Raw genomic sequence first — 26,092 nt, forward strand, 5'->3', positions numbered from 1 at the left:
AAATGATCGATTAGTTGTATTAAAAAATATCGAGTCAGCACTAGGTAAACCATTTTAAAAGTGCACAACCCCCACCCCCCTCCCCCACTACACTTCAAAAGAGGGGGATCGACCCCCTCACTTTGAAAACTACTCTGGGGGCCCTGAAATAGCAGGAGAAAAACAACCAGATTGAAGACTGTATATAATTTACAGCCTATCTGATCATGCACTGCACTTGTCAATAATATAATAGTTAATTGTTTCAAGGTTTAATATTTATGTTATTATTCTGCCTAGTCATGACCCAACCAGAATTTGTCATTAATGAAAGAACCATGGGAGTTATGGGACAAGATTCTAAAGGCAATCCTAAATATTTTGAGAAGGCCAGTTTTTCAATAACTCTTCTGAAACACGTGGAAGCAGAAGCCCAGGACAGTGGTTTTTTGTCATTAGTGAAGTGCTCCATTACTGGCAAAGACAAGTATGTTACACTTTTTATTATTGTATTTTTGTCAACTGAAAGTTATTGACAAATTATTTCTGGATTCACTTCTAACTTCCTCATTAAAGGTGTGTCTGAGAAAACGGGGCAGAACGGAAAAAATGTAGGAAGAAGGGGGTTCGGCAGATCTCTGTCATAGTTATATATGTTCTGGTATGCATTTAAACTAGAGTTTCTGGAATACGCTGTCAAAGTTGACCAAAAATCACAACTTTCGTCACGCCACTGAGGCTATTTTTATTTTGTTTTATTTTTTTCTGGTTAACATAATTATTCAGTAGTAGTAATAAGATAAAATCTGTCAAATTCAATTTTGCCAAAAAAGCACTCTTCTGACTTGGATTTTATGTAGAACATGTAGAAATTGGCTTGTCTATCTAGTCATCATAAACTGACTTGATTAATAGTTAACACTTACAAAGAAGCGATTGAAAATTCTGGGAGTTTTAACAATGTAGTTCTAAAGCTAAATTGGAATTTCTAGAGGGGAGAGAGGTCATAAGAACCTCCCTTTGCATGGAAGTGGGGGGATACGTTTATTTTCTAAAATCATATATACTTAACTAACAATTGGTATTTTTCCTAATTATATCCAGGCAATGTTTCTTCAGGGCACAGAAAGTAATTATCGGAGGAGTGAACAAGTTCTTGGAGGAACTTAATTCCTCTTTCGGCCCAGGAGTACTGATGTGCAACTTCGAAAGTGGAGAATTTAGAATGTTTCTGAAAATGATTATGTCATCTTACTTCCGGTGAGTAGCAGAATATTGAGTTGTGTCTACACCCTTGAGTCCTTTTTTTCAAGGAAAACCCATGTGGCTCTAGAGATTAAAAGCTTTCAATTTAATATGGACGTTAAGGCTAACCAATTTCACTTGCACAGTTTGGCATATGTTACTTTATTTTACACATACACCAAGCTTTTCATTTGGTTTTGATAGAGTCACTTACCGTACGGTCATGATTCAAGACAGGTCCAGCTCCCATTGACAAAGTTTTTTTTTTTTTTTAACAGAAACTGTGCAAATGAGAACCGCTGCGACAGTTTCAAAGCTGCTACCACGCTTGGCAGACCAAAAGATAATTTGAAGGTATGGGTGATGGGAGAAGTGCAAGTGAACAACCTTGGGGAAGTGGTACCAGAAGATGCCAGGGAATATGTCTACATTCCAGAGTTGACGGCATCAAGGATCAAGCCTCCTGAGTTGGTGCTCCCATTCAAAAAAGAAGCATTGAATGGTGTCTTCTCTTCTTTGAAAGACACCATTCACCACAATTACATGGGAGGACTTGTGGCAGTGGGTAAGAATTAAATTACCATTTTGTAAACTTTATCAGACTTAAACCAGAAACCTGTTGTTTTTAAACATCTGGGTCCAGTACTGTTGTTCGAAAGGTTGATAGTGCTATCCACTGGATAAATCTCTATTCAGAGGATAATGTGATTGGTCTCCCTAATACTTGTCCACCAGATAGGGATTTATCCATTGGATAGTGCTATCCAACGTTTGAACAACTGGGGCCTGATGAAAATTGGTCAATAACAATAACAATATAATTTTTGTCTCATAAATAGAATAACTGGATGCTTGCACGTGATATCTTAATTAACAAAAACCTGCCTTTTTTTTATAAAAATCTTTCAAATAAAATCTGTCAAATTCGTCAGTTGCCAAATAGAGATTATTCCCAAAGCCCAACCCTCTACTAAATGAAAAAAGAGGCTGAAAAAAACAAAAATAGTCTTCTGACTTAGATTTCATTGAACTTTGGGATTATCGTGACGCAACTTCATGAAAACATTTTTTTCTTTAGCTGGGCTCTGCATTGGGCTGCATTATGAGCAAATCATAAGGGAGGGGTACCACTGCCCCATTCCTGTCATTTGCGGTGAGCATCGCCTTGGAAAGACAAAGAGTGCTAGAGTAGCTCTCCGGCTGATGGGCAATGACCATCACTTCTTTTCTTCTGCGAGGGAACGGTTCATCCCACACCTTTGCTCACGATCATCCTTCCCTCCAGTGTTGGATGACTTGAAGAATGCCCATCAGCTAGGGGAGATTGCTCTAGCATATTATGATGGTGGCAAGGACGGTACATGTGCAAAAGAAATGGAACCCAAGACGTGTCCGATGGTGACCATGAATTGGGAGGCACTCGACGGCCTAGCTCAGGACTATAGGTATGGTTTAATGTTATATTTAAGCCCAAATTTGCTAACAATTGTTTAATTAAAAGCTTCTTTATTCATCATCAGGTTTCATTTGAGCAGGCGTCTTGTGAGCAAGTTAAGAACAGAACTCACTAGCCCAATAATAAAATCACCTTGCCCTGGGCTATCAGACAGTTCTTTGTTTGCATGCTGCCCATGCATATATGTGCATCTGAAATAAAAATTTAAAGAGACACTTATCCACTAAGAAATCAACCTATTACAGAAGGCACATTTTTGACACAAAGTTTTTTTTTTCTCCATATTCAGGGTTGCCAGTCGCCTAACATTCATCCCCTTTGTCGTGGGACCACGTAGTCCAAATGGACTAGAGCAGCAGCAGCAAGCTGAAGCCACATGGAAGGCACGATACGATGAAGCACCCATGGCATTGGGCCCACTTCTGGCCATCAATGTGGCTGACGTGATAGAACAAGGGAAATGCCTAAAGCGTGAAATAGCAGGCTTGTACCCGGATGTTGATGACCGTATTTGTGAAAACTATGGAATCCTTCTAGCTATGGCAAGCGAGGTAAAGTAAAAAAAAAAAACAACAACCTTCTTAACTGGTTGTCGGATTAAAGAAATTGAGGACTTCAAATAAAAGAAAAGAAAAAATAAATAGATGGTGCAAGGTACACAATAAAATTAATACCGGTATGTTCAATATTTGGCTAATGTATGATGTTTAGTCAAGCAGTTGAGTCAAATCATCAATCTAGTGAGGTGTATTATATCAAAAAAACCTGCAAATTGCAGTAACAATTTATGTTTCCTCAATTAACTTAGTCAATTGTTCTTTTCATTATTATAAATTTTTGTTAAAATTTTTTTTTTCTTAAGATCATTGAAATCGTGGGTGATGAAAAACTATGCTCCAATGAGGATCTTGGAAGATACTTCCACCAGGTGGTATACCCCCTGGGAATAAACAAGTATCAAGTGAAGCATTCACATGCAACCACTGAAGATGGAGAGCCCATAATCACCACCCTCGTTATGGATGCAATTAACAGCGAGGATTTCACTCGAGGATCAGTACGTGCAAACTGAGTTTTTTTTTTCTGGACCTGTTATGTAGCTCAATTTTAATTTTAAGAAGTAAGTCACCAGACAATGCTGTATGCAAATTAATATAACTTAATTTAACCAGTCCACTGAATGTACCAAAACCTCCAGGTGAGGGGAACAAGAAAATGGGCTCCATAGATCGATGGTGAAATTACAGAGAAGTCAATGTCACACATGTCTCGACATTAATTTCCATTTTCATTTAGTTTCAACAAATGCGGATTATAATTTGTGTATTAATGTTTGGAGTATGTGAATAACTTTTTCTCCATTGAATACATGTTCTGACACTTTTTTTTTAAAGCTAGTTAATGAAGATTATGTGTTAATGCAATGAACTGGTAACTGCGTATTTCACTGACATACTAGTATCCTTTTTTGAATTGCAGTTGCTAACCTGCATCAACCCAAACGTACAATTTAAGCAGGCCACACCAGAAGGGGGGGAAAGAAAATTTAGTGGGATTGCTGTGGCGCTGAACCCCCTAATTAACCTGCTCACAGAAAAAGGAGTGGAAACGCCAACTGCTGAGCAGATCAAGAACAATATCAACATTCACAACATTGGGACAACGAAAAGGGCTAAGCAAGTCTTCAATGTTGCAGCAAATGGCATGACCATTTCAAGGTCGTGTAATGCCGTTGAAACAAAATTTAAAATCTGTGTCCTCATCAAGAAGACTGCCTTTTCACCCGAGGATTGGCTGATCTTTGAAGCTTGTAAGTATATCATTATACATTTCAAATGTCATAATACATAAATTTTGTAGACTGATTTAACAACAATCTACATTTTAGTTTCTCAATTTATGTTGAAATCATGATCTGGCCATAATATACAGAATGATTATTAAAAGAATAAGCACAGTAGATGGGTAATATTAGATGGTATTATACAAGTGCAACACCAACAAAGTAAAAGTTGTAAATTAAACCAATTATTAGTTGGATTATGCAGATTTTAAGTTTAACCAACAGACAACTAATGTACCACATTCAAATGTCAATAGATTTTGGATTGACTGATGAGGCCACCAACCAGATAGAAACTGGTAAAGGGGAGGAACCATTGAGACAAAGTCACACTGAAAAATCACCAGTGACACCAGGTGAAAAGGACGTGACAACAGTGACACCAGTTCAGATAGAAGTGAAACCAGTAAGAGCACTTCAGAAGGAAGTGACACCATTTCAGATGGAATCATCAGAAGTGACACCAATGAGAGGAGGTCAGAAGAAAACATCCACAGTGACACCAGTCCAGATGGAATCATCAGCAGTGACACAAGTTAGAACGGCTCAGAAAGAAGTGTTACCAATGACACCAGTTGAGGTGGAATCATCACCAGTGGAAGCTGCTCAGAAGAACACATTACCAGTGAGAGCAGGTCAGGTGGAATTGGGGTATTATGTCTCACGCACTTAGTGCATAATATGTTTAATAATGTTACTGTTGTTATTCATAGATTCCCTGGTAGAGGTGACCGAGACAGCAGCTTCCATCCCTAAGGACTGCAGCCTAACAAGTCCAAGCTCAAGAAGTGGAAGCAGTGTAAACAAAGGTATGTTGAATGTCACATTTGTTTACAATATGCATGAGTGCTTTATGTCCAGTCATGAACTTGGCGTATCTGCCTGCGTAACATGTTATCTTCATCTGAATTTTCCTACCTAGATTCCTCACTGAAGTTGACTGAGACAAAAGACTCCAGCCCTAGGGACTGCAACCTAGCAAGTCAACCAAGCTCAAGAAGTCAAAGCAGTGTAAACAAAGGTGTGTTGAATGTCAAATTTGTTTACACTATTTATTAGGGCTTTATGACTCATGAACTTAATGTATAAGCCTGCATAACATGTTAATTTTGCTGCTGTTGGTCATAGATTCATCAGTAGAGGCGACTGAGACAGCAGCTTCTAGCAACCTAACAAGTCCAAGCTCAAGAAGTCAAAGCAGTGTAAATAAAGGTGTGTGGAATGTCAAATTTGTTTACAGTATTTATTAGGGCTTTATGTCCAGTCATGAACTTGGTGTATTTGCCTGCGTTAGGTGTTATTGTCAACTGAATTTTCCTTCGTAGATTCCTCAGTGAAGTTGACCGAGACAAAAGCCTCCAGCCCTAGGGACTGCAACTTAACAAGTTCAAGCTCAAGAAGTCAAAGCAGTGTAAACAAAGGTGCGTTGAATGTCAAATTTGTTTGCAATATTTATTGCGTGCGCCTTTATGTCTCACAAACTTGGTGTATCTGCCTGCATAACATGTTAATCTTACTGTTGTTATTCATAGATTGCTTGGTAGACGTGATAGAGACAGCAGCTTCCAGCCTTAGCGACCACAGCCTAACAACTCCTAACTCAAGAAGTCAAAGCAGTGTAAACAAAGGTGTGTTGAATGTCAAATTTGTTTACAACATTTATTGGAGCTTTATGTCCAGTCATGCACTTGGCCTATCTACCTGCGTAACATGTTATTGTCAACTGAATTTTCCTTCATAGATTCGTCAGTGAAGTTGACCGAGACAAAAGCCTCCAGCCCTAGGGACTGCAACTTAACAAGTTCAAGCTCAAGAAGTCAAAGCAGTGTTAACAAAGGTGTGTTGAATACCAAATTTGTTTTGAAATATTTATTGGGGCTTTATGTCCATTCATGAACTTGGCGTATTTGCCTGTGTAACATGTTATTGTCAACTGAATTTTCCTTCATAGACTCGTCAGTGAAGTTGACCGAGACAAAAGTCTCCAGCCCTAGGGACCACAACCTAACAAGTTCAAGCTCAAGAAGTCAAAGCAGTGTGAACAAAGGTGTGTTGAATGTCAAATTTGTTTACAATCCAGGAAGTCTGGGAGGCAGCGTGCAACTGCCACCTGGTTAGCTCAGTTGGGGTAAAGCATGTCTGCTGAGTGGGAGATCACCGGTTCGAACTCCAATCGGACCAACACTCAAGGTCTTTTAATAACTGCCTTTGTAATGACATCTGCACAGCACTTACACTTATCTGGTTCTTGTGGAACGTAAAAGAAAATAGTAGGGGGCATAGACCCCAGTGGCATGGTCAACCTTGACACATCAGTCACATCATGGGTTGGGTGGGTACAGTAAGCATGTAAATGGACTGAGAATGGCTGTTAGTAGTGCCTTTGTATGCTGACGTCTGAGCGTACTTATATATAAATATACTTAATACATATTGTAAGAGGGCACGTCTGTTGTCCTTTCATCCATGATTCCTTTCTTCCTTCCTTCCTTCTTACAGAGACTTTAACTGAAAAGATGATTGAATTGGAGGGGGGTCACGAGGGCCAGCAACTGAGTGGAAAAGACATTGGTGTTGAGACACCTTATTTGACTGGCCAGAAAGGATATGCAACGAAAACAATCCAGGGTAAAGAAATTTCCCTATATTTTTATATAATAATATTATTTTGTTCTGCCTTATTTCAAGATGAAGGTCATAATGAAAAGTTTCTTAAGAATCTTAAAAATTTATTTATTTTCTTTAAGTAGTGGTAATTTACTGAGAACTTGACAATACTGACATTAAGAAGGTCTGAGAGTAACATCCCTTGTTCAATTTATAGCTGAACACCAATTTCCCAAAGTGGTCAGAGGAATTAATTTTGAAAGTGATTGGCAACTCACCAAGTCAAAGCAAACGAAAGGTAAACAGAGAAAAGTTGCTGCTAATGAATTAAAATTAATGTTATAAACAATGTAGCCAGTGTGGCGAAAAGTGCAATGAACTGAACTAGGAACACCCGAACATTAATAATTGAAGTAATCGCATATCACATTCACATCAAATAAATCTGACTATTGAGTCTTTACACTGTCATAAAGGAGAAAACATTCTTTAAGTCAAGTTAGTGTAAGGGAAAAATTATACTGTGTCTAAATATCCTTCCATGGCCATGTACATCTCAAAATAATACATGACAAGTACCTGTTAGATTGAAGTGAACATCCATCCAACCAGTAATACCTCATTTATCACTTTTATGAAATGTACTAATAGACATGTAAAGCATGTAAAGCTGCACAACTAATAATACCAGTCCATTCCTCTGTAGTACAAGGGAAAAGAAGGAAGACCTCAAAAAAAGAGGACAGACAAGACAATAAGAGGCCTAGGAAACAAGAAGGTAATCAACAGTATTAATGCCCAAGCAAAAAAAATTTATAAAATGCTAAGTTTTAGAGGAACCAAAACTACTTGAGTAGCACCCTGTTAATAAAGACGCCAATGAAACCTTGAACATTGTCTGTATTATTAACAAGGTTTCTACGATGATTGGGGGCAAAAGTATAGGGGTAATTCAATCACAACAGTTCCTATCAAAAAAACACTTAAAGTCACTGATAGTCAGTGCATCAGTCGGCATTTGTTAAAAATTTCTATGACATACAACAAGCATATATGCCTATGTTTAGCACTTAGTTCATCAAAAGAGAAAACAGTTCACTGCCCCAATCAAGGGTTGTCTGTATTAAGCGGTTAAATTTTCAACGCAATGTATAGACTTCTGGCCAGGACTGAAGCTTAATGTTTGTTATGTACAATAGGGTGTCCAGAAAGTTGGGTTGGACTGTATTTTAATATCTTCTATATAGTTTTATGTTCAGTGTCGGATCACAGTACACAACAAACCTGTCTGACTGACATGATCCTTTTTTGGGTTCCTTAGATAATTCGAAAAAAAAGTCAAGTGTTGGATATAACTACTGCACATGTAAACAGGTAATCTAAATCACACCATAATTTAATATTGTGCCTAGCAGATCAAATATAAATTAAATGTTAACTGTAATCTCAACTCCAATGTGAATAAAATGAAATGCTTTTGATTTCAACAGGAGACAGATGAAGTGATGGTGGAGTGTGAAAACAAAAAGAGAAAAACGGGTCAAAAGGTAAGAAAAATGAGAATCTTGGAAGCATTTTATAACTTTCAAATTTGTCATTGAGATACAAAGCTGAATGATAGAGTGCACACACAAGACTTCTGATAAAATACTCTGGAATTATGTCTGAATGTAGTTAAAGAAGCCTTAATTAAGCCTTACAATCCAAAAATGTATAATATCCTATCAGAAACTGAAGGTTTTAAAATTTTATTTACTTTCAGTGTCCTGGCAATCGATATTTCCACCTGACTTGTCTCAAGCTGAAAGAAGTGCCTGAGGAAGATCCATGGTATGTGTCCCTTTTTTTTTGTATCAATCTCAAAATGTTTTCCACTACCAGCCAATGGGAAATAAAACCATTCACTATTAAAGAAAAAAAGCAATATTAGATGTGCTTGGTAGAACATTCCATTGAAAACTCAATGAACTAGATTAAGCCTGGTAAGAGCTTTTTACCGGTATCGCAGAGGTCAAGGGTTGAAATCCCGTACAAGCCTGAAATGTTTTCAAGCTTTCTTGTCTATAACTGAATAGAACTACTTCCATATAATAATTTAAGTGTCATACTAATAAAAGAAATTAATCGTTTCAGGTATTGTCCAACATGCAGGAAGCAATTCAAGTAAATCATGAATGCTAATTGTCTAAGATAGACAAAGAATTCCATAACAAGAAAAAACATACCTTTTCGTTGATTAAAAATTTCATGGAACAGATGTGAGGTTTTTTTTTAAACCAGACAACATGAACCAATGCAAAATAAAGAACAGATGATTGTCGAATTTGTATGTTTGAGGTTGAAGTGATATTTATATTGAAAGATATAAAGAGTATTAAAATGTAATTCACACAGCACATTGTCTCCTGGTCGTGTTTGTTGAGTAACACCTTGCGGGTCCGAAAACCTTTATCGAAATACATGTAGCTGTATTCTCAGTTTGCAACCAAGTGACAAGGAGGCCATGTGGGTTCAATACAATAGAATTTTTTCAAAGACAATGGACATGAAAACAGACTCTAGTTCCAAGAGGAGTGAAATGCTTTTGTTCTTGACCACAACATGGGCTCCATGACGTCACATGCAAACCAGCTATACGTAATAGTGCATAGACTAAACAGTGCTTTAATATATATGATCCGTAAAATGAGTTAACAACTCAGCGCTTAACGCTAATGAAAGTCAGCCATAAAGAACCAAGCAGGGAACATTTTTCTCGCAATTGCAATGTCATAAAATTGCATAAAATTGCAATGTCATAAAAGTTTATTTTTTTATAGCTTGCATCAGATTGTCCGGCCTCAAAATCAGGCTATAGTACGAAGTTTGAGTGAATTGTTACCTCAACACTTATGCAGGCTACCCTGAGCATTTTCGAGTCGCACTTTATATAAAAATATAAATGTACAATTACTTGGATGGCTGATTTTGCAGACTGGTGAATTGAGCCAGAAGTGGTTCCAGCTAACTGTAACACCAACGAAAACTTATCGATTAGGGAGAACTCTGCGTGGGGGACACCAACTTTTCTCACTTTACCCTAACCTGTTGCGCATTTCATCAAATTGTCAGTCATAGCACTACATTAGCTTACCTATAAAAAACCTGAAACACTTATTTTCTTCTTTCCGAGTCTTATAAGGCGTTGGATGCAAACTTCATATTCGTTAATCAAACAACTTCGTTTCCAGGGACTCTCATTTTTTGTTTACCTTCGGAAGTGAGAGACTTGGTAGGAGGTAGAGGAGAATCAGTCTCGTTAATAAAGGCTCGTTAGAGAAGAGGTTCAAAGATGGCAAAATTTCAAAATTAGGGTTAACCTATATCACTTCGGTAAACTTTACCAACTCTGACATGTTTTGTCACACGTAATTGCACTGTACTAAAATGATATGAAAGAAAATTGAAACTCTCTATGGAGAACAGACTAAATTCACAATTAAACTGGACAATATTATCATCATATGCCAAAAAAAACCTTATTAAATTGAACTGAGTTCTATTATTATGCTTAAAAAAATATAGAACTCCCTTCAGATTTACTGGTCATGCACGACGGAGGAAAGTTGTCCCAAGTAGGTGAGTTAGCCCCAGCATAACGCTTACAAGGCAGGTAGAGTCATCCAGTTGCTGGGTTATCATAGAGCCTGCTAGGGATAAGTCACTTACTAGGGATTACTACAAACTAGGGAAACCCTGAAGTTGAAGGATAACCCCCCCCCCCCTCACTGTAAACAGGGCGTTAAAAATCGAACAGAGGACCTTCAATGGATTCTTTACGTAGGAGACCGCAATATAACTAAAGCAAAAACCTCTATGGGCATGCCCTATTTAAGCGGCCCAGTAATAATTGTATTTTTTTTTTAATCATGAGTGCCAGAGTCTCAGTAATTCACCTTCACAGGGCAGTAACAATGAACTCAAATATAGACGGAAATATAGACGGTGTTGAAAAATAAAAAGTAATATTCATTGACTCTTGAAAATAATTACTTAAAGAGGAACATACAAATCAGACATTGGTGTAATGGGTTATCAATAATAGTATTTTTATTGAAGTTCTAATTCTGATTATTTACAGTGTACTGCATACCCCAACTTTATCCTTGATATGTAACACGAGTCATTCAATGATGGATAATAACAAAAGAAGAAAAAGATATGTATGCTAGTAAACATCTGAAACCAACTATGTAAGAAAACCATTTACATGCAAACTATAGTTGATGTAGCTTCAGTTGAAGCTGAAATGAATGCTTCTAAGTTTGTATCTTTAATTAAAATCATGATCTTTGGGAATGTAACATCTTACAAAGAAAACTAACAAGCTGGGTCTAGTGAGATACAACTTAATTGAAGAAAAACATCATATTCATGGATGAAAGAAAATCGTTTTGGTACATTCTTTTTTATGTGGATATATATTTTAGGAATATCAAGGCTGACATTTGCAAAATTAATCCGTTAAGAATAAACCACAGGCAATTTAGCCGATGCAAAGATCCCCTCCCACCCCTTTTCCATTCTGAAAAAATAGGGTAGTCTCTATCCCCATTTTCCTGAGGGGAAGGGGCATCTGTATACAGGGTGATATAATTTTGTGTTTTGAAACTCTGTAAACACCAAAGAATGTATGTTTCAACTTGCATATTTGTATAAACAGAAAACTAGAAAAAAAATACAAAAGTACACTATTATTGATACACCAAAAATTGGAAAATGACCAAATAAAAAATGACATGTTATATAACCTATACTTTATAAATTATTCAAGAATATTTTCAGCCTAAAAACTGCAGAAAAATAAGAAGATTCAGCATGGACTGAAAAGACAACAATCTTATAAGAGAAAAAATTGCATTCAGATCCAGAGGGGACTTTGGAGAAATTTAAAAACCTGATTTAGCCAGAATAAAGAGCGTGAAGCTCAACAATATGTCAAACAAAATGCCTTTGCAACAGAGGGCTAATCTGGCGACCAAAAACAAACCAAAGGGAATTGATATGCGTGCCATGACCCCGCCTGTATACAGATGTTGTTTTATTTTTCCTTTCATTCTTTTCGAAAAGATTGGCAAGGCCACAAGTGAAGTGAACGCGCAAGAAGTAGCGCGGAGCGCGACAAATAACAAAAAACATCTTGGTATAAGGAAAATAATTTGCTTGTTCAATAAGTTTTCTCAACTTTTCTTAAAATGATTTAGCCCTTGTTTCACACTGAGAGGTAATGGCCAGCCTGTTCACAGACCCTAAGAGAATAAAAAGCCGTAAAGTATGTAGTGTTTCAAAACATGTTGGGAGTGCCATGTATTGTAAACATTTCTGGAAATAAGAGAAACCCCTTAACTGTCACTGTTGTCAATTTTACCGAAAATGACGAAATGTCTGGCAAAGACCTCTCTCTCTCCCACCTCATACCCCCTGTGCCCAACCCCCCCACTTCCCTCCCCCCCCCCATCAAAGGAAAAAGACATGTTAGGAATAAGGTCGTAACAAAACTCATGTGCCTTTCCTAGCCTTAGGGAGTACCGGTTTTTTCCCATTTTTATAACAGGTCACGGTGTAAGTATTTCTACGAACAACCATTCGATGCAGGAAGAACATATGATGGATTTTGGGCATTGAACATAAAATTTTTTTAAACCTGGAAAGCCAGGTAAATGTCTGTTCTCCTGCCATGGTGTTTCCATCAGGTAGCTTGTCCTTTAACTTAGCTGGATTGTACTTCTCTTTACAATCCCCCGACTTATGGTTACTAATGTGCAAGGAGTCAATGATCTTGTTTACTTTTAACCACATGTTGTCAAAAGGTGGTTGGAAGGGAAGAGCCTTTCGTGCAACATTCATCCCATCAACATGGCACATGTTGTCGTATGATAAGAATATGTCACCCCATTGACTTTCAGGAATGTCTTTGAAAGTGACCAGCATCCATTCAATCAAAAACAGGAAAGCCTGAGAAGGACTTTCAGATCTGCAAGGAAAGGAACAAAATTAACTAAGCATTAATTTGTCATTGCTACTGATTATTGACATAATTTCAAATACAGAAAAGGTTGATGAGGACAAGAGAGGAACTTGCTCTAATTGATTCAATTTCTACTTGGCTTAGTTTGAGACCAGTTTTCCACGACACTAATATTATGGACCTACATGGATAGAAAATTCATGCTGTTTGAGTGTATGTGCTTATTCAACTAGGCCACTAATCAGTATCATCTGAACCAATGGTTGGTGATCAATATTGATTAGCTAATAATTGTACATTATGCGGGGTTGACGAAAATGTTATTGGTCAACAAAACTTTGAGATTTGAACAGGAAGTGCGATTTCTGCACTATGGGACTGTAAAGTTTGGCAATCAGCTTTGTCAACAATAAAAAGGGGATAAAGTGAACTTTAGTTGAACAAATATTTCACTTAAAATACATTTATGTACTTTGTTAAAATGCACTTTTCCTATAGCCTACGAGAGACTTGAAATAGCTACAATTAATCTACTATCACAATACCTGAATAATGGATTCCACTTGTCGATAATGCCACTTCCTCGAACAATAAAAAAATGACCCCTAGACCACTTGTGCAATGCCTGCTTTTCCCCTGTATCCTTGTTGCAGGTAGTTGGATGCGTCTCCACACAATCATCCAGGATGGTATTAATTTCTGCATCGTTTAACGTAAGGACACTAGCATTTCCTGGACATGTTAAGGAAAAAATTAATAATTATTATCAACCTAACTTTTCTACAAGGAATAAGTATATAAGCATACAATAAAATCTGTGGGCTATCAATCTGTGTAAAGATTAAAATTCATCAACACTATAGCAACTATTGAAAAATTTGGACACACTTTGTCTATATGTTACCTGAGATACTTGTAGAACAAATTATGTTAACTAGAACAATGAGATATACTCTAACACAGTAAAGAGATACTAGTGCCATTAAAGAGGTAAATACCAAAAAAAATGCAGGTAGAACAACAGGCTATGTGTATCTCAATCACACCTCTCTAACCAACATTGTAAGTCAAGAATAGTACTCTACATGTGCATTCAACACATACCTTGAGATTCAATGACAGAGATTCCCACAGTTGAGGATCTTTCATTGCTCAATTGCTGTACCACAGATTTCAATTTCTCAACATCACTTACATTCGTGTCCCGGGTAGCAGACTCCACATCATCTAGGAAAGATTAATAAAAAGGTAAAGTAGAGGCCAGACTGTATCTGGGCTAGGGTTCCAGACAGTAACACAATTATCAACTTCAGAACCACTGCTTCCTGGTCAGTTAAATTGCTAATTAAGAATAATTGGCAAAGGGTCATAAAATAAGAAATAAATGGATAATGTGGAAATCAGTTTAACAAATCACTGGAATTTCCCTGCCTACAAGAAAACCAACTGTTAGCATTTCCTTCATCCCAAATGAAATATAGGACTTGAAATAATACTATGGGTGATATACCTGCAGACAACTGTGGAGTTCTTAGGACACCACAGTATTGTAGAAAGCCACGGAGATCTGTGGGGACTTCTGGATGACTGCTTTCAATGAACTGACAATGTGCCAGACAAAATGCTTTCCCATGCTGGGGCTGGGCAGTACATACATCTGGATAATTCAACAGTGGAAGGCCACTTACGACATTCTAAAAAGAGAACATGAATGTGAAATTGTAGAGATAAGATTGACTGGCAAAATACAATCTGGTATATTACTTTAACATGATAACAAAATTAATATAAACCAATAATTGTTAATGAATTATTAATTATTAATGACAGAAAGGAAAAAGAATAATTATTTTAAGCTAAAAGAGCTGCAATCAAACTGGGAGCAGGAAATATTGAACACAAAATTGTGATGGTTATATTCTGGAATGGGAAAAAGCACAATACAGTTGAAGCTCTCCTTGCACCCAATGTCGTAAGGGAACATCTCCAGTTACAACCACCTTCGTGAAACCCTGTTTGAAGTGTGACTTAAACTTTGTAATGAAAAGCTCTTGTAAGCGACCACTCCTTTGAGCGCCCACAACCACTTTTGGGTTTACACAACTGACCTTTTCTTTTGTTTTTAAGCTCTCGTAAGCAACAACTCACAGATTTGTTCACATAAATGAACACTTTAATGAAACTCCACACTCAGCGTGCAAAGAAAGTAGTGTCCGATTGCCCGGGGCTAGTGGATTTTGCTATCGGGCTAGTGAATTCTGTTTTTAACTTGCCCAACGGGCAAGTGATATTTTTTTAGGAATTCGAATAACAGAAATACTGTAATCAATCCTGCTCATCAATTTTTTTTCAGGCTAGTTGAAATGACTTTCGGGCTAGTACATGTTAGTTACAGCTTGCCCGAATGGCAAGCTGTAAAACTGACTTTCTTTGCACCCTGACACTGATGTTATGGTCCAAAAAAAATTGGACGTAAAATTTAGCCATGTCTACAACAGAAGTAAAGACACTCATAAAACATTAATTTCTTTTGTAATGAATTATTAATGAGCTTTTTAACAATAGTAAGACACCATTCTCTGTTGTTATTCCATGCAGTCACTTCTGTCAGCTCATTCTTGTAAGCAGACAGTTCTATTTATGACCACTATTTCAAGTTTCGGAGGTGATTGCTCATGCGAGTGATGACTGTATTTAAAATCAAAAGTTGCTTTTAGGAGCAATGGACAAATATGCATGTATGAGAATTAAGCAGATCCCCTTAAGGAAGGTGACTGCAGAATAAGGGCTAGAGAAATTAACTATGTCAAGTTTTTACCTTTGTAGACATTGCACAATGTGGGAACATTATCTTCCACAGCCCATCAGCCACCCAGAGCCTACCACAACCTATGATTAGAAATTTAATTGAACTTTCAAGGGTGTTGATGGCATTCCTTGGCAAATGTATACATGTACGGGTTAATATTATAAAATACCCATGCAGGGATACATGTCAATAGTTGTTGATTTGACATTACTAAGTTATTAAAAAACCTGCAGCAACAGCTGCCCTTATTGGAAATTAAATTCAAAATTAAACTACCTGTTCAATCCAAAAACTTAAGACATCAAATTGTATGAATCAAATCGACTTTATTAAAAAGCATACAATTGTCAAAGAAATTAACCCAACAATAGCAGTTTTTGACAAAAGAAACGTGAAGAAGTTAAATTTAAAATCTTAATAATAAATATTAAAAATTAGTGACAATATTATAATATACAAGTGACGTCTCAAATGATATTTTACAGTTATACAGTAAGCAACAATACTTGTGTGTCAACAAATCATACAAGGAAAATATGCAACTATATGAGGAAACAGTTTAGCAAAAAATAAATATACAGAAATCTTCTGTGGATAAGTAATAAATAGACTCTGCATTGCCCTGAAGTATTTTATTACAAGTTATCATAAGCACCAGATAACAGGCACAGCATCGTACTAATAATGCACCATTTAAAGAAACTAATTCACTTAAACATACCCCTCTTTTTGCAGTCTTGTGAACAATCCTCGGAACTGTGAACATAAACTGACTGAGATCTTCTTCTTTCTATTTCCTCCATCACTGCCTCCCTGTCCTCGTTTTTATGGAATAATCCATAAAAGTTAAGCTGCCCTGTTCCCCTAACTTCAATTTCCAGCTCACCGTTCCAAAACGTAGCTGCTACTTGTTTTTCCGACAATTCTAATACAGATGACAATAAGGGATTAGCTATACTGCACTAAAAAGTGGTTAAAAGTATTAGCAGTACACTGTTGAGAGACATCTTTTAAGAAAATGAATTCTCTAAGTAAAGGCCAACCAATACGAAAAATCATGAGAATTGGACAAAGCAAACATATGAGAGGTACATGTTTCTTTATGAGTTTCTGGTATGAAAACATTAAATACTGACTACTTACCATGGGGGTTAGAAAGTAGGCCAAACGCCTCATTATATGCAACACACCAACCACTAAAACTCACCCAGCAGTGATTTCTGCGGTAAGAAAAAACAATATAGTATCAGCAGGATATAATATAACAATCAGCGAGATTAATCTAGCCATTCTAATGTTCACAAGTTTATACGGTACAATTGCTGGACAGAGGATACCCACACGATCTGGTAGAAAAACTGCTATCACAAAATCAATATAACTCACACCAAAAGGATTCAGCGATTAAAATAAACAACGCAACTCAATAAAAGAAGAAATCTTGCGTTTTGAATGGACCTTGTCACGGTTTTCGACGACATCTTGACGAGTAGGCAAACGTGTGCGAAATTGCAGTGTTTGTATGAGAATGTACTGTCGAATGATTTTCGTAAAACGGCTGTTCTCAAAAAAATATTAATTGTAAACTAAACCTACAAAGCAAAGGATTGTCCTAAAAAAATTTTCGGGGGCGTACCTGTGCTGAGATTTCTCCAGAGGCTTACTCTAGATTAATTTTCCCTATATATAATATACATTACTCTGTAATTTTCCCGGGACATAATGTATATCGTTAATGACACCCCCTTGCAGTTACTCACTTCACAAATGTCACATTAATTCAAGTTGGAATGAATTCATGTATATATACATCCACAAATATTGTAGCCTGTGCCTGTTGTTCAGATAGCGGAGGAAGGAAACAAGTCAAGGAGTGGGAAAAAACGGCGAGAGAGACGAGAAAATATGAGACGTAAAGGACAAACAAGAGATTAACTAAGCTTAAGATAAAAAACAGACCCTTTTCCCTTTTTCTTGAACAAAATAATAACGATGGGTGAGCCTAACTGGAATAATCATCACATTAGACTGGAATAATCAGATAAAATAACAAGCTAGAATACAGTATATGTAAGCTATAAACTTACGCTAGCGAACACTGCAGCTCGAACATAGGTCTTTCGACGAAGCAGGCGTCGCTAGCCTCAACCAAATCCCTGGCTTCCTGATACAGAGTCCAACCATCCCCAGCGTTTCCGAAGGAGGTGTAGTTGTATATGTTGCGGCAACGCTGACACCTTGTGGAGATCTTTGTTGCTTGCCTTGCCCCACCAAAACCGTACACTACTACGTTGCACTTGTGATGTACACTAAGATGAGGTGAATTAGGGCAAAGCAAGCAGGAGGATGTAGGAGGAGTTAGAACAGACGTTTGACAACTCTTTAACACAGCCGGCGAAGTCCTGGCAACTCTATGCAGCACATGGAAGTGTTTGGCATCAACGTGGGGATGAAATGTCGCCAGCAAACGTTGTTGTTCATTTGCTGGCAAGGACATCGCAGATCGAGTGAAAGATAACATTTCAACGGTAGCGAGGAGACCATACCTTGCAACAAGCCAAGCCTCGAGAGTTCTAGGATTCGACTCAGGGGCATTCTCTGCTGGAAAGGCAATAAAATTGCCCAGGAGTTGCTGGAAAGAGCTCTCGTTGGCTACCTCTTGTCTGAGGTCATCGACTGAGAACGATTTCCTAACCCGCTTCTTGCTAGTCATTATCAAGAGGACGTTCCTCGAACTGGCTTGGAAACGGCCTGAGCACTTGATTGTATCTGAAGCAGCAAACAATAATACAGCAAACTGTTTTCATTAACTCTTTTGTGTCAACAAACTATCACACTAAGCCACGCACAAATAATTCAGCCGAAGAAGCGACGACCGGAAATAAGCCGGTGATTTATGGTATCGGCTATCCTGTGATGTATCATCAAATAAACAATGAAAAAAGACTCTTAAATAATTCTTTTGTTTTAACCTGATAACGCGAAATCAAAGCAAAATAACACGGCATTCCAAATAAATCACCCTCGGAAGACAACAAATTACCAGTATTGAAATCGGTGAACAGCAAATAAATGAATCAATGATTACCAAAACTCCCCGGAACCTAAGAGATTATTAACCGTTATTTCATACTGGGCGATATCCTTTGAATGTTCCTATGTGGCATTGTGACATTGCGAACGTTATGAAGATTGATTATGGTACACTCACACCTTCTCTCTTGTCTTTAAATTTAGTACGCAAATTGTGATGTTGTGATGCTCACAAATTGCAAGGCCCAATCCCCCACTCCCCAAATCGGGCACCAAGTGTAAGTTTAGACAGTTTTTAAACAGACTGAGCTATTGTTAGTCGCGTGAAGTTCTATTCTTCATCAAAGAATAGGCAAATGTTGCGGATGTCTGAGCAGGAACAATAACCAGGAAAGGGATATACCCAGGAGATTTCTTGATTGACACTAAATTGACGTCATTTTTTACTTATTTGCATTTTCACGATCGACGTTTTTGAATGGGCGCGTTTCTGTAATGGATGGGGGTAAATTATATCAGCAGGGTCTTGAAGGGTATTTTCGAGATCCAGGATTTGACCAAAATACAGAGCGGGATTTGCAAAGACACAAAATTTCTACATGGGATACATCATTTGACTGCTGCTCATGAAGTGGGATTTGCTAAAAATGTTGGCATGGGATGTGGTATTAGTATGGGTAATAGCATGATTTGTAGTGATATTTGGCATAAATACCACGAGTGATATTTTCACATGTAGGTATTTCAAATTTAACTGAAATACCACCGCTTTAAGCCAATCAAATTTCAGAAATTATTTTCTCATGTAGTAGTATAGGGAAAGAAAACTGTATTCAGGATAAAGATAACAGAAGTTCAGGATGTGGAATTTTCACCAAAGAGTCGCACCAAGTAAGGGAATCCAAGACAGTCTTGGATTCTGGATTCCATACCATGGATTCCGGATTCCAGGTACTATATACAGGATTCTTTACCAGTGGAAATTGGATTCCGCATTCCAATCATCAGCGGGATTCCGGATTCCTTGACAGTATTCCGTAATACAAAGCCCAGGATTCAGGATTCCACAAGCAAAAATTTCCTGTATTCTGGATTCTGCAAGCAAAATTTTCTCAGATTCTGGAATCCGGATTTCCTTAAACGGGAATGTGGAATCAAGACACCCCTTAGAGACCCTCAAAACTGTAAATCCCAAGACTGATCAACATCAGTTTTCTCCCAACAATATCAATATATTATCCAAAAACAAGGTTATGAGAATCAATATGATGATCACCAAGGAGAAATACTTTGAGTTAGTTTCTGTACCTTGTAAAGCAGCTCATCTTGGTTTTTTGCACTAAATAACAATGTTGTTTTTGCAGTATAATTATGCTGGGGATCACTGGTAATATCACCAACATGTTGCAGTATGGAATAAAGTGGGTTAATACCAACTCCGCCAGCAACTAGAAGCAAGTCCGGGCTTGGAGCTCCAGGTTCTGGATCAAAGAAAAAGTTACCACCAACTCTCATTTGAACCTTGCTGCCAGTGTTGCACTACAATTAAAAACAGCACATGTAAAAACATTTATAATATTATTGATTGAAAGTATCTGCAGTCCACATAACACAGATACAGTCATAAACAGTTAAAGGTTAGAAAATAATACAGTTAAATCTGAGGGCGCCTTCCAAAAGTCAGAACTGGCCAGCCAGACCATAGCCGGGCCACTCATTTTCACAATGAAAAATGCTTTTTTCCAAGAGCTTTTTTTGAAACACCTCTTCCTTCATGCATGCTACTTAGGATCTGACTAAGAGTTTTGATTAAAAGTGTAATTCTCATTATGACTGGAATGGTCTAGCTGATCAGTTCTGACAAAGGGGAAGTGCTCTGAGTCTACTTCTACACAATGAACACTTGTACTTTGAGAGTGGTATTAATCTTTTTATTGGCTGACTTTTTCTAATAAATTAATGAAAATCAATTTTGATAATTAATATTTTTACCAATACTTTAGCATAAAAAAGGCAAATGCTTATAATAAAACACAAACCTTGGTGTGTACCCAAAGAGCGGGAGGGTGATCACTGTATTTAACAGCCAGCTCAATGGTGCTTGTGTCTTTAAGTGTTTTGGGACTGGAGCAGATAGAAAATCCACCCACAGTTTCTACGCCAGGAATAAAAAAATCAACCCTGTACAAAGAAAAATAAAATAAAATAATTAAAGCTGATGGTGATAAAAAATAAGTGTTCAGTGAGGTTTACTAAGTTGATCCATAAGGTTTGATAATTGATTTTAAAGAAAATTAATTGGTGGATTGTTTCCAAACATCACATTGGCTGATGGGAGGATTACTGGTGCATGAAAGATTTATATGAGGAAGTGATTTCAATTATTACATTTGTAATTTGTTCCTGACGAATCTATAGGAAAACCATGACTCCTCAGAGTTTGTTAAGTGGGCTACATCTCATAATCTCTCCCTTTGTAATATGGTATAAATATCATAGGATTAACAGGATAACAGTAGCCTAAAGAACCGTTCAAAAGGAAGTTGACACTTGATTCTCGATCCTCTTGAGAATCGAGAATCGGGTTGAGAACCGATTCTCAATTGTTGCGCCTCGATCTTCGATTCCCGCGAGACTTATCAACCAGAATGGCCTCTTTAAAAGGGTTTTTGTTTCTAGTAATTTGCTCTCGATTCTCCGCGCAATACTCAATTGCTGCAAGAATCCACAACCTTTGTTCAAGTTTTGAGCATCTTCTAACTTCTTCTACGTCAAAAAAAGTCTTTCTACTCCAAAAAATAACAAACTCTACTCAGCGTTTGATTCTTGTGAGAAATTCCTGAACTACATGTATGCAAATTATACAGGAGCGGTTGACATTTACATTTGCTCGCACGGCTCGGGTGGCACTTTGAGTTGAAATCTTAAAAAATGTTCGAATGGCATTTTGTATCATTTAAATAGCAGAAATTGTCTGTAATAGTTGAACTCAAAAAGCAATTTATGACTTTTTATCTGTAACATCCAAAATACATGGAAAAGGCAGCTTGTGTAAATAAATGACAAATACATGACGATATGTAAACAAAGTCTCAAGGGGCTTCTCGTTGCTTTCAAATTTTACTTGCCGATATTTTTTCAATTGCCTGTTTGTGAATGTCCATTGGCATAATCGCAGCTGAATGTCTGATTATCGTTTATATAGTTTGAGGTTTTTTTTTTCACTGGAAATTAAACTTTACTTGTACTTTGACCTAGAACTGCTGTTTAATTTTGCAATACGCATTAGCATCTCCATTTGATATTTCGCCCTTTGCTTTTTATGAGAAGTGACTGCGCACAAAAAAGTTTTGATTTGAATATACATGACTGTAAAGTTTCAGAAAACTTCCAAAACGTCCAAGAGCTTTGAAAACAATATTTTGTCTCGTGCAATATGGTCCGCTTTTGAAATCAACATCTCACAATTTTTCATCACGGTAGTTGCAGTCACGTGCTAAACAAAAAAGTTCGCAAAACTGTGAAAGGTTTGAACCCAGGAGTCATTTTGCGCCTGTCATGTTCCATCGTGGAAGAAACAAGCCCAATTTTAAGAGAGATTATCTCAAAGACCTCAAATTTTAAAAAACACGCAAATTTCCTAGTAGAATTAGAACCACTGTCTCAAAAGTTTTCAAGGAGCACGAACGCAGTTTCAGAGATTAGTCATGTTAAGGACGGGCGTGTATGTTACAGCTGATCTTTATCAAGCCAAGTGGCCGGATAAGCCCAGAATCGTTTGACGTTACAAAATAAACATGCTGTTGCTTGTACACAAGTATACACTGTTTGTTTGCATAATTATGGAGCAGGCATTTGAAACTTTACTTGAAACATTCCCTTTATAACTGGAATCAGTCTTGTTTCTAGCAACAGTTGCTTTTGTGAATCGCTTATACATGTGTAACCATGCTGTTGTGTTACAGCTGTATGTCTTTGTAAAATTTTCAAGAAATCAGTGATAGGTGAATCTTTTGTTTTTTGTCCTGCCAGACTCGATCGTCGACTCGATTCTCCATAGCTTGTTCTTGAGTCTCGATTCTTGATTCGCGCAGGAATCGAGAATCGAGACTCGCAACGGACTGTCAACTTACTTTTGAACGGAACTATACATGAACATAATTGTAGGTTCTCCAAAAGCTCGACAATAGCTATCTGATCATCATGGAAGTGCTGGCTAGTCGCAGAATTATTATTAAGTAGGATAATAAATCTTGATGCACATTTGTTTGAAAACTATAATGATACAATGCAATAATTATAAAGCAAATGTGGATATCTCATCTTACTGCTAAAATTCATAATTTCTTGAACTGGTATTTAAATAATTGATTAATCAATACATAAGTTATTAATAATTATTACTATAATTATTCTTCAATATTAATAATTAATAATCAATTACCATTGTCCTGGTTTGAAGGTGAACCTGTCATCCTCAACTTTTAAGCACAACCTTTTAACAGTTTCTGACAAGTGACTTATTTCAGTCACAGTAGCCGGGGCTATAACCTACAATGTACATATAGTAGCAGCAGAGAAAACATATGATTACACTTTCAAATATACAAATGATTACCTTGTATAATAAATACATTGTTTATAGATTATTACAAAAAGTTGTCTTGCGCGACTAGCGTGACCACGTTTTGATACAGAGGCCCGGGGGACTCGGAAATGGCCTATTGGTTCTATGCCAAAAGTAGCTTTAAATCTTTGAGACCTTTCTGTGTGAAAAAGGGAATATCATGTCACTATTCTTTAACCTCAGCTCATTACCTCCTGTCTTTCCAAGGTCTCTGTTCTTTCAACGTGAGTGCCAGTAGTGGAGCCATTTGAATTGCTTGACATGCTAAAAATAATCAAAGAACCATTGCAAACAAATGACCCATCGAATATACATTTTGCAAGAAGAAATGATAAAATTCTTCCGCAGCTTGCGGCTGTTTGAACAAAGAATACACTTTACGAGCAGAGCAGGAGCGCCAAACGTTTGATAAGAGCAAGGAAAACGACCGCCAAGGGCTTGAGAAATTGTAGCACTTTCGCACTTGGACCTATCAGCTGTTGCTATTCACTGTCGTCACGTCACTGACTTCACTTTTCACCAACCTTGAGCGGCAAATCGCCCGTCTCGCAAAGAAATACTGTAAACTCGACGAAAGGTAAGCTACTGGTAATCTCCAAGTACTAACCAAGGTGAAAGCCATGTATTTAACCTTTAAATAACGCCATTGAAACTACATAAACTGTAGTTCATCAACCACTGGTTACATAGGGTGTGTTCCTTTCGGTAAATCCAAAAACGGATTTTAGATCTAAGAACGGATTTCGCGTTCCTTTCGACAAATCCAAATCCGGATTTTTGATCTGGTGAATCCTTTTTGAAAAAGGATTCATTGGATTTGAAATCCGAAGAATCCAAATCCAGATTAACGGATTAGTGATCTACGCTGTTCCATTCACAGTGGATCCGAAATTAGTCAGATGATCCAGCGGTATTTCCAGTTGAAGTATTCCGATAGAGGCCGTAGAGTTTCCTCGTTGCTGTCATTTGCCGCAAAACATCTGAAAACACGAGACGACTGTTCCTGGTACGTCAAAATATCCATATATATACTAACCATTTGTCTCTAAAGATTGCTTGAAATCAGAAATAAGTTAAAGTAACAAATGAACTGCTATCTGACTACAAACTCGCTTGTAGACGCGACAGGCACTCGATCGTGTTACATAAAAAAATCTGAGCTACGGAACTGGATCAAACTGGCCGACATTCTTTAGATAATTTTCAATTTTAATGCGCTTCTTTCTTTGTCCGTTTTATATGTTCCATCGTCGCTATTCGAACTGTCGACCACTAAACTCTGCACAGTATAATCCCATAATTTAATATTTATTTTCGTGCGTACATCTTCAAAATCCCACGGTACGCCCTTGAGCATGTCATTTCTTGAGAGGCTGTCATGCATATTGCACGCGTTGGTGAAAGGTCACCAAGGTTACAAATCCAATTTCGGATTTCACGTTCCTTTCGACCGCAAAATCTGGCAAATCTAGAATCAAAAATCCGTTTTTGGATTCGCCGAAAGGAACACACACATAATTATGAAGGAAATGGAAGAAAAACGTCAGGCGTTGCTTACATGAGGAGAGGAGACTGGTAGCAGTGTGGAAATCGTCCCCAGGTCTCTCTTGCGGGATGAAGAGTTCAAGAGTTCAGTGACAGTGACTGTTCGACTGTGAGTGTAGTTGTTTTTAGCCTCACACTTTTTTTCAGTGAATGACTCTTTAGGTAGCCAGTCATGCATATTTCTTATAGCTGAACCCTCTAGTCTTCAGATCGGCGAGATCCTCATAATTACGTGAAAATATATTGTGTGTGAACTTTCCGGTTTCAGCTGGGTTCGGATCAGGAGAATGGCGTGACAAGAAGGAAAAAGTTCGTAAGCTCAGGTTTTTGAGGAAAGATTTTATCCCAGTAATAAGGTTGGTAACCATGTATTTCTATTAACAAAACTATTCAAACGCCCACTTCCATAGTTTGCTCTCTTTTTATGTAGGAGTAGCCACCCGAATTTTGGTTGTGGAACTCACTTTTGTGTGTTGATAAAAATAAGCTTAATTAAGTTTGATAACAATAAATTATAAATGAGGTAGTATAATTGTTTTACTTGTTGCCCATAGATTATTGTTGTCACGATCGACCTATGCCAGTGGGTTGGGGGCCATCTAATATCCCCCCTATATTGATGAGGTGTTTTGGCAGTACCCTCTTCAGAAAATTTTCCCTGGGGTAACCCCCTTCAGAAATTAATATTTATTCGTAGAATCCCTGAACAAAAGTATCATTTCTGTTCCCTACCCCTCAGAAAGAGGGCAATGTTATTTGTCCCAATCAGAAAAAAAAAGTACACTCAGAGCACTCACTCTTCATCAGGACAAGATTCAGAAGAATCAGTATTGACACCATCCCTGTAATTATGAATGATGTAACACTCCCCTTATTCCTTCAGAAATTTATTCATAGTATTTTCAGTCCTCAGAAATTGGTATTTTTGATAACAATCCTCT

The 26,092-nt window shown here is 37.4% G+C and overlaps 2 protein-coding genes across 2 annotated transcripts in view; both read right to left on the minus strand.

The window, feature by feature from the left end:
* Positions 1-23,869, minus strand: part of LOC140931022 (oxidoreductase NAD-binding domain-containing protein 1-like) — a 28,886-nt gene extending 5,017 nt beyond the window's left edge. The window contains exons 1-4 of the mRNA XM_073380768.1: positions 23,798-23,869; positions 23,424-23,530; positions 21,019-21,160; positions 20,288-20,518 (exon numbers count right to left, since the gene is read on the minus strand). Coding sequence (XP_073236869.1) covers positions 20,288-20,518; positions 21,019-21,160; positions 23,424-23,530; positions 23,798-23,869 — 552 coding nt within the window. The remainder of the gene's footprint in view (positions 1-20,287; positions 20,519-21,018; positions 21,161-23,423; positions 23,531-23,797) is intronic.
* On the minus strand, positions 12,382-18,966 carry LOC140929967 (uncharacterized). The gene is made up of 9 exons (XM_073379644.1): positions 18,034-18,966; positions 17,090-17,166; positions 16,668-16,871; positions 15,956-16,026; positions 14,648-14,831; positions 14,242-14,364; positions 13,683-13,869; positions 12,814-13,143; positions 12,382-12,418 (listed from the first exon to the last, which is right to left on the minus strand). Exons 1-9 carry the CDS (start codon positions 18,657-18,659, stop codon positions 12,382-12,384), a joined length of 1,839 nt encoding a protein of 612 aa, XP_073235745.1. The 5' UTR covers positions 18,660-18,966.
* Positions 23,870-26,092: the final 2,223 nt, after the last annotated feature.

This window comes from Porites lutea, chromosome 3 (genome assembly GCF_958299795.1).
Source record: "Porites lutea chromosome 3, jaPorLute2.1, whole genome shotgun sequence".
Lineage (NCBI taxonomy): Eukaryota > Metazoa > Cnidaria > Anthozoa > Scleractinia > Poritidae > Porites > Porites lutea.